The 16,504-nt window shown below is 47.4% G+C and overlaps 1 protein-coding gene across 1 annotated transcript; it reads left to right on the top strand.

Annotated features, from left to right (window-relative positions):
- The first annotated feature begins 1,419 nt into the window (after positions 1-1,419).
- Positions 1,420-15,265, top strand: CHRNB3 (cholinergic receptor nicotinic beta 3 subunit). Its single transcript, XM_008933729.2, has 6 exons — positions 1,420-1,723; positions 5,321-5,472; positions 6,488-6,532; positions 12,480-12,589; positions 12,815-13,697; positions 14,571-15,265. The coding sequence occupies exons 1-6, from the start codon at positions 1,681-1,683 to the stop codon at positions 14,703-14,705; spliced, it is 1,368 nt and encodes a 455-aa protein (XP_008931977.1). The 5' UTR covers positions 1,420-1,680; the 3' UTR covers positions 14,706-15,265.
- Positions 15,266-16,504: the final 1,239 nt, after the last annotated feature.

Here is a 16,504-nt window from a genome sequence, read left to right as displayed (position 1 = left end):
TTCTGTGTGTCTCAACGAGTTGTGTGCTTGTGCCTGGTCTGCATCTAACGGGTCTCAGCTGAGCAGTCTGGCAGTGCCAGCAACTGGTGATGACAATACACTTCCTTCAAGGCAGTTTTTGGTAGCTCTCTTGTTTTTTACTTGCTTTCTGCATCTGGGACGAGGAAAGGTGCAGAGGAAGCCAGCTGCTCCTCTAGCCCAGCCGGGTGAACACTGGCAGAACCGAGGAACTGACGAGGGCCCTTGCAGATTTCCCGTGTGCAGCACAGCAGTGGAAAAAGGAAGCTCACTGAGTTGCTGCCGGTGGCCTGCCCAAGAGCTGTGGATGAGGCAGGCTGCAAGGCCACAGAAGCAAGAATAAGTTGATGGACTCTACAATAACATTACTTGTAGCAGCAATGTGACTTTGAACCGCACTTAAATGACAACTTTTTCATTACAGGAAGCTGAATATAATTTGATAAGGTTACAGCTGGCAGTTATCAATCCCCTACGAGGAGCTTAGATAAGGCAAATCTGAATCACATAGCTTATGACTGTACCAAAATCTGGGCCACTGCAAGAACTGAACCCAGTGTTGCTGAATAAAACCCAGACTTCCCATATAAAAGTCAGCAAGCAATTAAATAGCCAGTAAGAATAAATCAAAGCAGGAAGAGCTTTGGGCCGGGGGTAAACTAAAAGAATTCTGGACCCCTCTTCCTTGAACTCGAGAAGTTATGGGGTAACTGCTCTTTTGAAAGAGATAGCTAAGGGGCTTTCATTTGAAAAGAAAACAGAGAAGATCCTGATGTCCTTTGGCAGAGGAATGGCAGGGGAACAGGAAAAGAGGAACGTGCATCCCTTTTGATTATCAGCGATTTCTGGCTGTTTCTGAAAGAAGCCCTGTCCACGGTGTCACTGTGGAGGGCTGACACTTACAAAGGAACTGGCTAAATAACCAAAGGCCCCATCACTCTCATTGCTAAACACAAGACCCCGGGGCAACATACTCTATTAAGCTGTGCCAATGATTAGTACTGTGCAAGCACTTCTGTGCTGTTGTCTGTGATGTTTTGTGTAAGGGTGATGAGATATAAATTTAGAAATCAGCGTTGTCTACCCACCTATATCTTACTGGCATTTTTTCCCCCAAAATCCATTTTATGGCTGTAAAACGGCAAGTGTAGTATGAAAAATGAATAAGCTAAGTTAGGTCTGTAGGGAGTCTGCCTCTATTATTAGACCAACTGATACAGCTGGAGCAAACAGGAAATCTTTGAGGCATGTGATTTATCTTCGGGTTTGATCTGCAGCCTGTTTGTTTTTTTTTTCCCCAGCTGTAATTAGCAGTATAGTGAAAGACATTTCTCCTCCTTAAAAGACTTGCCTCTCTTATACTCCTAGGCTGCAGTGGCTCTAGCCACCCAAATACTGCCACAAACAGATCAGTCAGAGTTTAGGACCCAGAGCCCTGTTTTAGACTTACGGGATGTGACAGCTGACTGAAAATCAATGAAGTGTGATCTACCGAGTGTCACAACGAGGGCAAGATAAGGCTAGAAAGGTGCTGCCTTGCCTTGCAGACTCAGCTGTCCGCCTTGGTTTTCAACTAGATTGTTTTAGTCCCCCAGTAAGATGAGACCGACTTGCTTCTGAAAACAGAAGATCAGATTTGAAGGAGAAGCCGCGGCGGTGCCCATGCTGTCCCTGGTGCTCTTTGCTCTGTGTCTGAGCCACTCAGGTAGGTGTGATTTCTTCTTCTTACAAGATGAGCTGCAGGTGGTCAAGATCTTTTTTTTCTACTGGGCTCTTAGCTTTGCTGTTTTCTGGGATAAGGTGAACACTGGCTTCCCTTGGTCCTCCTCTAAACCAGGTTTGACTAGCAAAAGAGGCTTATGTCAGCTGCTGCCTTTGTGTTGCAACCACAGGCAGTTTCACAACAAGGTTTTAATAACTGGTGGCAGGGCGCTTGTGGGCTAGAAAGTAACAGAAAAAATCCTAAGCTTGACTCTCACTGCTAAAGGAAATCACAGGAGAATCTCCATCACCAAGAGGGGAAACTGAAATGCCCCAGGCAAACTGATGAAAGGCTAATTGTCCTGTCTGTATCTCTTGGGGTGTTTTGCACATTTGTTTGGAAGGCTTCCTGCCTCAACACTCCTGTTCCTGCACCAGTGTGGAACTGCTACTTGCACAGACCACAGAGAGAAACAAAAATGTGGGGAAGAGTGGGGATGGCAAACAGGGCTCGGGTACTTGCATACATGGTAACCTGCTGGGGAGCTCCCCAGCTTTTGCCTCCTCTGTGCACCAGTCAGGGATGTATCTGTCCTGTGGCTGTTTCTCTGTTTTTTTCAAAGGCAGTGCTACTTTGTTCAGTGTTTTCTCCGTGGCATTAGCTGGCTTCTTCGTCAGATGGGTCTTGATCAAAGAAACTGTTAGGCTATTTTCACACTTGACATGTCTTACTTCCCATTAATAGCTTCTGCTTTTAAACTGTATTTGTGCAGGTACTGAGGCTGCCTTACAAAGGCAGCAACCTTCTTCTTTCTGACTTAATTCTTTGTGAGACTTCTCTTTTTCACTCTTTTGTGTGGCTTCCCCAGCAGATGAGAATCAACACATCCATCCCCCAAAACAGCTTTGTCACCTCTCTTCTATACCCTCTTGGAGCATTAGGGTTCCTGAACTTCGTGTGAGGTGTGGGCTGTGAAATGGCACCATTTTCTTATGAGGGATGTTGTACACATCCACCGACACACAGGGTGTGTGGCTGCATGTATGTGTGCAGGAAGTCGTACCCAAATAAACCCAGAGCAATGTATTCTAGCATTAAGACAAAGCTGATTTTGATCCTGCATATTTAGGTGTTATGGATTTTTCTATTCAATGGCTTTTCCATTAAATTTCCTGTTTTTAACAACCATATATTCCTATGAAGCTCCTAAAGGGAAGGTGAAAAGTTTAGGAGATGGAGTCTCTGCAGAGACTCTTATGTGTCAGGGGATTGGACCACTGAGGTTGTGGGTAGTGAGGAGGAAGAAATGTGTTCTTTCTCCTCCTTTGGTTGTGGATGCAATGCCTGTCTGGCATGTTTGGGCAGCCAATCTAGTTTCCTAGGACAGACCCCACACTCTGTCCTTGACTTGCTGTGATGGAGCTAGAAAAAATCTCTGGCATAAAAAGAGGCCCTGGAACAAGCAGAAGGGACATTTGTGGTTCCCAGCTGGAAACAGAAGACCTCAAGGGCTTGTGACAAAGGGGTAAGGCAAAGAGTTGCCATAAGAGCTGCTATAACCTGTATTGTCACCTGCATGAGCCATTCCTGGCTGTGGGACAGGGTAGGTGGAAATGAGCTTGAAAGCTCCTTCTGACCAGCCAGCCTCTGTCCCCCCCCATGGGATTAGTAACCCCACCACAGCTGCACTCCAAGCACAAGGGACAAACACAGCTTGTGCTAGAACATGTGACAGGAAAGTTAATTGTCACCCTGTGTGAGTGGCAATCATCAGATTTCTGTGTTTATAACTCCTCAAAGAGGAACAGTCATTTGCTGTGTCTGGAAGCTGGGGATGGCAGTGTTGCTTGGACCTTGTGCTATCTTAAGAGAATCCAGACTGCATGGGGGAATGATTTTGTCCCATGGAAAGCTCTGGCATGAGAGCAGGTTTTCGCTTTAGGCAGTCCTTCAGCTGTGCTGCTTGCTGCCAGGTCCTGCCCTACCCACAGCCTCAGACAGACCCTGCTGAGGTAGAGGAGGTTGCACAACCTGTCTTGCCCAGGAGATGTGCAGCAGCTGCTGGGGAAGGGGAAATGGATAGAGACAGTGGTCTGTGGTTATATACTTTCTTCCATGTATGTGACAGAGCACTACCCTCTGCCTCCAGTTTTCTCTCTGGAGGAGCTGCTGGGCTCAGATGCCCTCTCCTCTCTCCCTGTGGCATAGAGACCCTTCTGGGGGCTGCCTTGACTCTCATGTTTGCTGCACAGTGTGTGTGAGCCCATTAACTGTGCTCTCCTGCCAGGGCTCTCCCACAGTCCTGTCCTTGCACTGTCCCTTGGCCGTGACCCTCTGCCTGCAGACCCCTCCTGCACCTAATGGCTGGCAATCCAGGCACAGGGGCTCACCCTGGGGCTGGCACGGCATGAGCTGGGCCCCGGGCAGCACCCTGTGGAATCCCCTTTGACTGCTGGCACAGCAATACTGGCTGTCACCCCAGCAGTATGGGGTCAATCAGCAGGAGCTCCTTTTTCCTTCATGGTGGCTTTGAAGAGAGGTAAAATCCCTCTCATCCTTGTGTGCTGTGTGTACTCACAAGGGAAGGGGTGGAGGTCATGTCAGGACCTTGGCATCACGGGGAGTCGGGATGAAATTTTGGGAAGGCTGGAGGGTCTGAACTGCCCTTCCCCTTTCACAGTAACAAGGGGAAGGGAGAGCATGGTGTCAGTGATCGTGGGAGTCCCAGGTCTTGTAGGTACAGCCTATCATGCCTCTGTGCTTGCCTTGCTTGCCTGGGCAGACTTGGCCCTGGCTGCATCATCCAGCTCCTGCTGCTGCCAGATGAGCTCCCTTTGCTTTTTGATATTGCCTACCTGCCCCACCTGTCCACTGGGAGAATTCAGCTTTCTGGATGATTTGCTGCTGTCCCCTGGTTAATCCCAGAAGGAGGATTCACTTTCAAGTCCTGCATGAGGCTCCCTCAGGCTTGTCTCACAGCGAGGAAATCCCACTACCCCAATCCTTGTGCAGAACAGCCTCCATCTCAGAGAGGCCACAGAAACTGGCCAAGTGCAAGTGAAATCCCTGGACCCTGAATTGCCCACAGTGAATTGCTGCCACAGCTAGCCAACTGGGGTTTGCCCCACAGTGACCAGGTCTCCCCTGTGGTCCCAGCCTTCTTTGGTACAGCATAGATATCTGAAATATCAGAACTCTTTCTCAAGGCGTTTTTTTTATCAGGCTGGATATTTGCTACTCAAGAGTGAAAGAGGGAACCTGATGTTCTGAGCCTGTGGGTCTTCTAAAGAGTAATAAGCAATAAAGACTGGGCAAGTGTGTTGTCCCAAGACAAAAAGGCCACAGAAAATATAAACCTAGTACAGAGTCAGTGCTCTGGACTGAAGGGGTTTTTTGTGTGTGTAGCTTGTCTTTCCGTCCTCTTGTTCTGGTTCTGCTGAGACTCTGTGCATCTGAATTCCTACAGATTTTACTGTGCAAGACAAGAGCTGCCCAGAGGCAAATTTGTCTCACATCATCGCTCTGCCTCACTCCTTCATGTCGTGGCTTTCTCCATGTCTGCTTTCTGGCATGTCCCCACTCTGTGTTGTTCTCTTCCAGACGTGGATGCCTTCAGTTCAATCGCTGAAAACGAGGATGCGCTCCTCAGGCACTTATTTGAAGGCTATCAGAAATGGATCCGTCCTGTGCAACACTCCAACGACACCATCAAAGTCTTCTTTGGATTAAAGATATCGCAGCTTGTGGATGTGGTAAGTGTTGCATCAGGCTTGGTAAAACACTCCTTCTTTTGTATGTCCACCTGGGAGGGCTGGTGATGCCGTTGGCTTTTGCCTGCTCACAGTGATGGTTGGGCAGCAAAAGGCCGAGCGTGATACGGTGCTATGGCCTTCTGCCCCACACACAGCATGGGCTGTAGGACTCATTTGTTTTGAAGGAAACCTGAAGGTCCTTTTCCCCCTCCTGTTCTCAGGAAATAAGGCCTAATGTCCATCAGAGTTTTATCAAACAGCCCATGCCAGACAGTCCTTGGCATCTGTGTTTGCAGTTTAATGACAAGGCAGGGTGGGCGAGAAAGAGTAGAGCTGGCTGGATATTATTCATTCTAAGCAAGCTTGTCTCCAGGCCAAAGGCAGTTCATGTCTTAACCCAGCTGGTTACTCAGATAAAACTCTAGAGGCAAAACAGTCAATCCCATGTTTTTGCCCATGTGGAAATTTTCCCTTCCCTTTCCACTGCAATGCACAGTAGAATTTCCACAAGGCCCAGAGGTACCCGCATAACAGTGTGCTCCTTACATCCCTCAGCCCCTGGCAGTGTCCTCTTGTGCTGTGGAAGACAAACTCTAATTTTGTACTTTATTTACATACTCAGGACAATGTTTCAGCTTGTATCTTCCCAGACTCCCTCTAGGCTGAGCAGTGTGGGGAGTTGAGCCACCCTGTGAGCCCACAGCCATGTGTGTGCGACCTGACACCACTGGCTGGCTGAGCCCTTCTGCCTCCCTAGTCTTTGGCATGCGATGCCTTTGAGCTCCTGTGAAATGCCAGACCTCCATTTTCCAGCTGCAGGAGCTCCCAGTGAGAGCGGGGACAGCACCCAGGAAGTCAGTTCATTTCCCCCAACAGTGACTGAAGAGCCCAGGCTCACGGGGAAACAGGACCACAGGGATCTCCTCATCTCAGCACAGGGTAGGACTCAGCGGGCTAGGTCTGCTTCTACTGTCTGTTTTCATATTGCAGTCCTCTCTATCTTGTGTCACCCTAGGATGAGAAGAATCAGCTGATGACAACCAACGTGTGGCTGAAACAGGTAAGTTAAACCACATCAGATCTCCCCTTTCCCCATGTGGGGCTACTGACCTGAGTGGCCATCCCAGTCTGCTGCCCACTGTGTCATCCATCCCATTTCACGGTGCTGAGTGGCCAGACAAAGGCTGCATCATGTTACCTTGCCTGAAATTTTTACTTCAGTCTTGTCACTTCAGAAAATGCATAAAGAGACAGAAAAGCAGGCAGGTGGGCCTTTAGGACATAGGGTACCCTCTTTTCCTGAGCTGCACTCCAGCTCTGTGCTCAAGCCAGCTGTATTTCAGGGAAGCAACACACCTGATACTGCAGTGGCTATCCCTGGGATGTTGAGTGTGCCCTGAGGGACTATCCTGTCTCAGACTTAGAGGTCACACAAGTACTGTCTCCCTTACCTGAGGTAAGAGTGGTGCCTCAGATAGATTTCTTCTTCATTCTTTGGTATATGTAAAGAGAAAGAAAAGGCCAGCATGTTACACACACACCCATACACCCTTCTCCAATAAAAGCTGTAGCAAATTAATCATATCTCTCTCACATAACTGGTTCTGGAAGTGACAGTGATTTATACAAATGCAGGAACGGTGCAAGTTGAACTGCTAGGTCTCTTTTTGTCTTCAGTCCTGAAGAACACTGCTGTTGGTTTAGGTTACATTGCACCAGCTTATTGACCTTGTGACAATTATTTTAAGTCTCTCAGCCATGTGAGTATCTACAAACATGTCAACTGATCCCAGGCCGAGACATAAAAAACGAGCTGCACTTGAAATCATGCCATGGAAAAAGGTCCCTGGGGGTCCCTGGGCTGGTGGGGGAGAAATGTGGCTCAGATTTTGTCTCAGTCTGGGTCCTGTAGTGCTGCAGTGAGTGTGAGCTTCTGGGTGGAGCAAGACCCCTAAAAACTATATGGACATTGTGTGCAAAGATGCTCTCCCTTGAAAAGGGAAAAGCTCAGGCTTCCCCTCACTACACGATAGACAGGAATTTCTCCTTTTGCTGGAGGAATTTGCCTCTGATCCAAATCCAGATGCTGAGAGCCTGCCCTAAAATATCTGTGGTATTACGTTTTCCTCACCTTCAGCTGCAATTGCAGAGCCCCTTTTGTGCACAGGGAGAGGTCTTGACTTCTTTACTTTGAGTATCCACTTGGGCAGAGAGCAGAGCCCTTTTACAGAGGTCACCCCTGTGCCCTCATCTGTCCTGTCCCCCTTCCCATCCACTCTTCTCGCAGGCTGCAGCACCCACCTTCCCCTGCAGATCCAAGCCCTGCAGCCTGCAGCTGTGAAATCAACCCATTTCACCCTCCTCATTCTCTCTGTTCCTACAAGTGTCCCCCGAAAGATTTTACAGCCTTTTGCAGCTTTTGATAGAATATTCCTGGGTTTGGTTTTCTCCTTCTTCTTAGGGAAGAGCTGGCTGCTTGTTCAGTTCAGGGCAGCAGTCTCATGTGCCCCAGGGCAGCCTCATCCCTCTGGCTGGGTGATGTCTTCACCTGCATTACAGTGGCTGCAGAGGAGGGGGACCTTGACTCCCACCAGGAGGCCAAATGCAAGTCCAGACTGCCCAAGGGTATTAGGTCTGAGAAGCTAATACAGATAGGCACCTGCCAACTCTCTCTCTGTTGCTGCTTAAACCTGCGTGGGCACATTTTGGGTTAACCCTCCCATGCTGAGCACCCTGTTTGTATTGCAGCAGTGACCTCCCAGCGTCACAGCCTGGAGCTTGGGTCACCTCTCTCACTGTGGCAAGTCAGGTTCTGCTGGAGGTTACCCCAAACATACTGCAGACATCAGGGACGTGCCACCATCCATTCAATGTCTCTCGGGCGTGGAAGAGAACCAGGGCACTTTGTCTGATCCTTTTGCCTGTGCTAAAAGAAGGATGTACCCAGAAGTGTGCACTGTAGACACACTGACTTCTCTGGAGGCCTTTGGAGGCTGTGCTCAGATTTTAGCCAGGGCAGCTCCCCAGGGTAACTCAGCCCTGTGATTTTCCAGAGTTGCTGAGCTGGGCTCTCAGGAGTTGGTGCTGTTTCTAATACCCCTTCTCAGTCTGATGGGCTGAGAGCATCAAGACCCAAATGAAATGCGAAGGGAGCAGAAAATGAGGCACAGATTCTGATTTTCACACATTCAGGTGGCCCCAGAATGTCAGGCTGTGCACTAAACACCTGTAGCCTGACACAGGTATCCTGCTCTGGGAACTGTGCATTTGTATAGGCTTAGTTTGAACTTGTCCACATGCAATCCACTGCTTGGGAGATTATTAGAGTGCATAAGCACAACATCTAGGAAAAAAAATACATAAAACCAAACAGAATTAATTTGGTTTTTTTTCATTTGGGTTGGGAAAAGTGAAAAACACTAAACCAAACCAGAACTCTCTAATGACAGAGGGACATTAGACATTCTCCTTCTGCAGCTGCTGGGTAGGTAAGGGAAGTCTGTCCTTCACCCTAGGTGTTTGAGGTTGAGGGGGAATCACAGTCATAGAATCACAGAATGGGTATTTTTGAAAGGGATCACTGTAGGTCATCTGCTCCAATCTCCCTGCTGTCATTTTAGAGTACATTGCACAGGATCACATCCAGATGGTTCTTGAATATCCCTAGTGAGGGAGACTCCACAACCTCTCTGGGCAACGTGTTCCAGTGCTCGGTCACCTGCACAGTAAAGAAGTTCTTCCTCATGTTCAATCATGTGGAATTTCGTCTGCATCAGTTTGTGCCCGTTACCTCTTGTCCTATTGCTCGTTACTGAGAAGAGCCTGTATCCATCCTCTTGACACCCTCCCTTCAGATACTCATATAATTGACGAGGTTCCCCCTCAGTTGTCTCTTCTGGAGGCTGAACAGGCCCAACAACCTCAGCTTTCCTCATAGGAGATATGCTCCAGTCCCTTGATCGTCTTTTTTGCTCTCTTCTGGACTCAATTCAAGAGCTCCATCTCTCTCTTGTCCTGAGCAGCCCAGAACTGAACACAGCTCTGGATGTGCCTCACCAGGGCAGAGTTCAGGTGCAGGATCACCTCCCTCGACCTGCTGGCAATGCTCTTCCTAAAGCACCCCAGGATCCCTTCTTGGCCACACAGGCACACTGCTGGCTCATGGACAGCTTGTTGACCACCAGGACCCCCAGGTCCTTCTCCACAGAGCTGCTTTCCAGCAGGTCAGCCCCCAACCTTTACCTGTGCCTGGGGTTATTCCTCCCCAGGTGCAGGACCCTGCATTTGTCTTTGTTGAATTTCAGAAGGTTCTTTTCTGTCCAACTCTCCAGCCTGTCGAGGTCCTTCTGAAGGGCTGCACAGCCCTCTGGGGCGCTGGCCACTCCTCCCAGCTTTGTGTCATCAGTGAATTTGCTGAGGAGGCATCTGCCCCTTCATCTAAGTAATTGATAGATAAGTTAAATAATTCTGAGCCCAATACTGAACCTTGGGGGACACCACTAGTGACAGGCCTTCAATTAGACCCTCTGCCACTGATTACGACACTCTGGGATCTGCATTCAGCCAGTTCTCAATCCACCTCACTGTCCTCTCATCCAGTTCACGCTTCTAGAGTTTGCCTATGAGGATGTTGTGAGAAACAGTCAAAAGCCTTGCTGAAGTCAAGGTAGACAATACCCACTGTTTTCCCCTTATCCATCCAGGTAGTTGTTTCATCATAGAAGGCAATATGGTTAGTCAAGCATGATTTATTTTTAGTGAATCCACACTGACTACTATTGATTACCTTCACCATTTCTCTGCAAGAGTCTGACTTTTCTTAGGTGGGCAAAAACTAAAATCCAAGGATTTTAATTTTTTTGTTAAACTAGAATATCCTTATGCTCAAGATGGTGGGACTTGATGAGCATGCAGGCGGAAACACACAAGGTGCAGAGAAGCTTTTAGTGGTTGCTAAGAAAGTATCTGGACTCAGGCAAACTATGGAGTAAACTAAGGGTCGAGAATCTGGATCCTGTGTTTCTTGGTCCACTTTCTATGGGTTAAGCTCTTGAGTGACAGCACAGAGATAGGAATTTGACAGAAGTGGAAAAGAAAGAGCAATTAGAAGGTCTGGAGCAGCTTGGAAGAAAGGGAGAAGAGAGGAAGGGACCTGCTGCCTACGTGCCAGCGTAGCCCACAGGGAGATTCCTATTTTTTCTAAACTGCTCAACTTCAAAATCTGCACACATCCTATTTTCTGCTCTAGTAAGAAGGCATACAACCATTTGCCTTGCAGACATGAAAGAGCACTTTAGCTGGGAGAGAAATCAATGCAGGGCGGGGAGAAGAGAGGAGTGTTACAGATGCAGCAAATAACCCAGGCCAAGGGCCTGCTCCAATTCAACTCCAGAGGGATGATTATATCTCCAGGTGGGTCACAGGGTATTTGCTGCTCTTGTATTAATGCAGGCTACAAGCTGACTGTGTTGGCTGCTGCTATCAGCCCTGACCAGCCCCTTGAATGATGTCTGTTTCCAGCCTGAGCCTCGTTGCACCTATTACAGGAAGCGTCCAGGACAGCTGTGAGATTGTGACCACTTAACAGCCCAGGCTGCCGTAAACATCTGTTAGATACCCAGCCTCAGAAAGTTCACATGAAAAGTGGTGTTTTCTGTTCCTGATGCTGAGAGCAGCAATGACCCCTCTCTCCACACCTGAACAGCTCCCACCCCTTCTTCAGGAGCAAGGGGGTGGAAAGTCATACCTGATACCTGATACCAGCCATTTGGGCAGTTCAGAGAACAGGTGCATATCTCTTCTGGTGCAGGTAGTGGGGCCATTAACTCTGCCATGGTGTCACCCTGAGCAACTGCCCCCTTTGCTTGTGCCTTGTGCCACGTTTTAGGAGGGGTCTACCAACCACCTACCCTTGACCTTGGGCCCTATCCCTTCCCTATGCCTGGAGGATGAGGATGTTCACTCTGCCTGTCTCTGTTTAGGTCTCTGCTGAGGCTCTGGGTTGCTGCCACACTGCAAAGGGTTGCAATAACAAGTGTCTGTAGGTATAGCTGTGAAACACATGTGGAATCAAAGAAGTAATAGGGGAACAACACAGTGGAAGAGGAATCAGAGAATACAGATTTTTTGGTTCTTCCTTAAGTTGTGGAGGAAATTGTCCAGGGAAGGCTGAGGCCCCCACATCCCTGGAGATTCCTTAGTGCTGGAGCCTAATGGAAACTGGTTCATCTTCTGCTTCTTGGTTTTGGCCGCAGTCCACAGGTCTTGTGTCTTATTGCTGCTGTTTCTGTGGGCAGGTGAAAATCCTCATCTATAATGAACAGAGATCAGAGAGCTGATTTTACACTGCATTTCCGTGGTAATCTCCAGATTGCTGGAGCCACTTTTTTATTATCTCTCCATCTGAAAAAGCTGCAATAGTGTACAGGTCTTTCTGATGAAAGAAAATGATTTTTTTGCAAGGATAATGAACACAGATATTAGTTCCTATGTTCTGTTCACGGATAAAAGCCATGTCTCCACTGAAAAGTAAAGAAAGGCCACCTCTTTTACACTTAAGTAGTAGTAACCATGCCATCTGGCTCTTCTGTGGGGTCCATGCCAGCCAAAACCACCATGGGCTGGTCCACAGAGGGAAGCAGAGGTGCTGTACTAAAGGGAAGTGGCTCCTTCCTTTTGACTATCCTCAGGTGGGCTGTGCAGGATGGTAGAAGTGAGAGTCAAGTGCTCTCCAGGAGTGCCTACCTTGAGGTTGCCTGCATCGGGATGGGTTTTTGGGTCCCAGCTGTGTATGGAGGGGCAGTGCTTGTGGGAATTAACATCCCCCAGCCATGCCTGTCTGGCATCCCCTCTGCGTCTGAGCAGCCTTACACCAAGCTCTACCCATTGTGCTGTGCAGGGGCAGGGGCACAGCAGGGGCCCTGCAGCACTGGGGGAAGGCAGGAGCTGGGGGAAGGAATGAGGCTGCTACATATGAGTGGGCAGAGGACTCTGTTGTTTTGTTACAGGAATGGATGGACCACAAGCTCTCCTGGAATCCGGAGGAATACGGTGGGATCACTGCTATCCGTGTCCCCTCTGAGTCTCTGTGGCTTCCTGACATTGTTTTGTTTGAAAAGTGAGTAACATGGTTCCTTGCTCAGAGCTTAGGCCAGAGCTCGGGCAAGGCATGTCAGCTGCCACGAAGCTTGGGTGTGCTGACACAGGGCTGCTTCTTTAGGCAGTGTGAATGTTGGCTTCCCTTGTGCTCCGGGTAAGGGATAAAAAGCAGAGCTGAGAGGTGGTAGGACTGGGGTAAACATAGTCCTGAACTTGGTACTGTTTCTTCCTATCCAACTCCCAGTGCTGATGGACGTTTTGAAGGATCCCTGATGACCAAAGCCGTGGTGAAGTACAATGGAGTGGTGACCTGGACACCACCGGCCAGTTACAAGAGCTCCTGCACAATGGACGTGACCTTCTTCCCCTTCGACAGGCAGAACTGCTCCATGAAGTTTGGGTCGTGGACATATGATGGCAATATGGTGGACTTGATTTTAGTGGATGAAAACGTAGATAGGACAGACTTCTTTGATAATGGGGAGTGGGAGATCTTAAATGCCAAAGGTATGAAAGGCAACAGGAAGGACGGGCTGTACTCTTACCCATTTGTCACTTACTCCTTTGTGTTGAGACGCCTTCCCCTGTTTTATACTCTTTTCTTAATAATACCCTGCCTGGGATTGTCTTTTCTAACTGTCCTGGTGTTTTACCTACCTTCAGATGAAGGGGAAAAACTTTCACTGTCTACGTCAGTTCTAGTTTCCCTCACCGTTTTCCTTTTAGTGATTGAGGAAATAATCCCTTCTTCTTCCAAAGTCATCCCCCTGATCGGTGAGTATCTGCTCTTCATCATGATTTTTGTGACCCTCTCCATCATCGTGACTGTGTTTGTCATCAACGTCCACCACCGGTCGTCAGCAACTTACCATCCCATGGCTCCCTGGGTTAAAAGGCTCTTTCTCCAGAAGTTGCCTCGGCTGCTCTGCATGAAGGGCCACGTAGATCGCTACTCCTTCTCAGAAGCTGAAGAAAAGGGAAGCACCTTGAAATCAAAGTTTCTGGGGAAGCAGAAATACAGGCAAGCAAAAGACAGAGAAAAAATTGTCGTTGCCTTCCTGGAAAAGGCCGCTGACTCCATTCGGTACATCTCCAGGCACGTTAAAAAGGAGCATTTCATCAGACAGGTAGGTGAAGGGCAAGGAGAGATCACAGTATCCTTGATAGCAATAGCTTGCAAGTTCTTTCCTTTTCTGCATGCTTTTCCCTTTGCCTCTCTTTCCGGCTCTCACCTGGGACGTGTTCTTCCTTGGACCTTGATAAATAATATGGGTTTTGGGACAACACATTGCTTCAAGGAGAAGTGTATTGTGATGTGAGAGTCCCAGCTCTTCACAGATGCAAGAGGCCACAGCAGACTCTCCTAGAGGAAATCCTGGTTTGGGATTATTTTAATAACCTTGTCCTGTGTGAGTTTGGGATACATGAGAATCTGGAAGCCTCTGAACAGCCATTTTTAATGAAAAGGTCCCTTGAATTCATTTAATAAATAGCACTGTCGTGTGTGTAGGGTTGTGCCAGCACTCGCAATTCAAAATTCCCCTCCTGCATGTACTCAATCCGAGTCAACAAATCACTTAAGCAAACACAAGCCAGTCGAACCACTTGTGCTCCAAGCAATGCCTGCGTCCAAGCACTGTGCCAGAGCTTCGTCCTGGCACTTCAAGGGAAATGCAGTTCAGTGAAATGAAATCCAGTTCACTATAAAGCCATCTTCAAGCTTTAAGTCTGTAAACTTTCACATACACACCTAGCTAAAAGCTTTCACACAGGTTGAAAAAGTCTGATTACCACGTGTGTAGAACTATGGAATTGTTTTGGAGTTCTGGGTGATTTGCAGCTATGAGTGCTGAAAAGGTGATCTGTGTCAGTTTTAAGACACAGCACACTACAAACTCCTAATTTTAAAAAGAGATTTGGGGAGCTGAAATACACGTAGCAGTATCAACAAAGTACTAGGCTTGTCATGTTTATGTTTGTCTTCCCTCTGTCCTTCCCAGGTGGTACAAGACTGGAAGTTTGTAGCTCAAGTCCTGGACCGGATTTTCCTGTGGTTATTTCTGGTGGTGTCAGTGACGGGTTCAGTTCTCATCTTTACACCCGCATTACGGATATGGTTGAACAATGCTTTGTAGAAAATACTCCCACAGTAGCATACAATAAGTACAATGCCAAGGGATGGTGGTGCCTTCAAGCTTAGTCTGTGTTGTACAGGAGGGGAAGCAAGAGCGAGAATGAGGGAAGGTGATGTTTGATTGTGAGCATTGACCAGTGCTTTCAATCTACATATAACTCTGCCAGTTACAGATTTTGCTGAAATCAGAGAAGGGCTGGGTGCACAGCCAAGTCCTAAAGTAAACTGAGGTTGCACATCTGGGTTATAATTATTTTGTTGGTAGCTTGGTTATATTACAATAAAAGCTAAGATTATTAGTTAAAATTGGAAATAGTTCTCGCACAGTGATCATACTTGAAAGGCAGATCTGCCAGTTAAAATGCTACTTTATAACAGAAGTTACAGTAGGAACACAAATCTGTACTCAGTTATCTATGTTTCCAAGTAAAACCCACAAAATCTCTACAGGTTACTTTATGCACATGTCAGAACTGATGATTGCATAGCATGTGCATCAGAAAAAGTACAAACACTTTTGAGAGGGGATGTTCAAAACCTTGGTTCTCTGGCCTCACCTTGCAGCAGGATCAGCTCGGCAGTGGCAGAACCTGCATTCTGCCCAGCCTTCATGGCATGCACACCTCATCTCTCATCTCAGCCATCAGGAAGCTACCAGCCATCAGGAAGCTACCCACTGTTCTGTATTATTTGCAATTTTGCTTGCTGCTCAACCAGAAAGCTGAACAAGTGAGGGTTTTCCCTATGTTCCACACTTAGAAACTATGATTCTCTCACCTGCTAGTTCACAAGACAAGTGGAAGATCACCTGAAGCATATGGCTTGGAGGAACATGGTTATGCTGCTCCTTAAGGCAACAGTGATGTTCCTGAACAGTTTGGTGGGGGGGAAGCTGCAAACATTGTTTTTGGCAAATGAAACTTGTGGTTGCTGCAGGAGTGGAGTTCCTCCTGAGTGCTATGGGGTGGGCTGGTTACCAGGAGGATACATCCTTGGATGTTGGCTTGTTCATGTTTCCCAGGCAATTCAGAATTTTATTCCTTTGATTCATTTATATGGGATCCTCCTGCATAATTAGAAACAGCTCTTAATTGTTAAGTGAGATGTGACAGAAAACACACAAGTGAAACTCTTGAACACGCAGGTGAAGCTCTCACCACTTTTGCTAGGGCAGTGTTTTCCAACTTGGAGTGCTGTAGAAAATCCCATTCAGAACTTTGAAATGTTTTCAAGGCTAGCGAGGGGTTGGAGATCCAGTTTTATCTAAATGTATGTAAAAGCTTAAGGTAGCCTTGAAACTGTCTCCCCAGGGATACAGGTGAGAAAGTGTTAAAAATACATAGAGGTATTCTTGTGCTTGGGTTTTGCATGCACGCCAGACCTCTGTAAATTAATATAATCCTATCTCATTGTGTCAATGCAGAAAATTCTGTTTATTTGTGCAGTTATTATTAATAAAGATGTATTTAGTGAACGATTCCTGAGGTGAGAGTGGTTATACACTGGGCTTTGTTGTTGATTTATTGTCAGCAAGGCTAGATTGTAGTCCATTTAAAAAGCCTGGTCTCAAATCTATTCAAACAGAGGTGTCACATTCTTGGAAAGTCCTCATAATATTTTAGCTCCATATGTGAGTTTGAGCAAGGAGCAATCAGATCTGGTCATTGTATTGAAGGAACCTAGAACAAACCCATTTAGTTTAGCATATATAGATAGATGCCTTAACATAAGACACTGGTATAAAATTTATGCACACTGACCTTTCTACCAGCTGCTCCTCTCTTCTTGTGTAAGTTGCAT

This window comes from Manacus vitellinus, unplaced genomic scaffold, assembly GCF_001715985.3.
Source record: "Manacus vitellinus isolate BGI_N305 unplaced genomic scaffold, ASM171598v3 scaffold_9_pilon, whole genome shotgun sequence".
In the NCBI taxonomy this organism is placed as follows: Eukaryota; Metazoa; Chordata; class Aves; order Passeriformes; family Pipridae; genus Manacus; species Manacus vitellinus.
The sequence above is the reverse complement of the archived record's forward strand: the minus strand, read 5'-3'. Positions and strand labels throughout refer to the sequence as shown.

Excerpts from the sequence above, each read along its gene's own strand:
- CHRNB3 (XM_008933729.2), top strand. The coding sequence starts at position 1,681 with ATGCTGTCCCTGGTGCTCTTTGCTCTGTGTCTGAGCCACTCAG. Across the intron at positions 1,724-5,320 it reads TCTGTGTCTGAGCCACTCAG|ACGTGGATGCCTTCAGTTCA; the intron begins GTAGGTGTGATT and ends GTTCTCTTCCAG. Across the intron at positions 5,473-6,487 it reads TATCGCAGCTTGTGGATGTG|GATGAGAAGAATCAGCTGAT; the intron begins GTAAGTGTTGCA and ends GTGTCACCCTAG.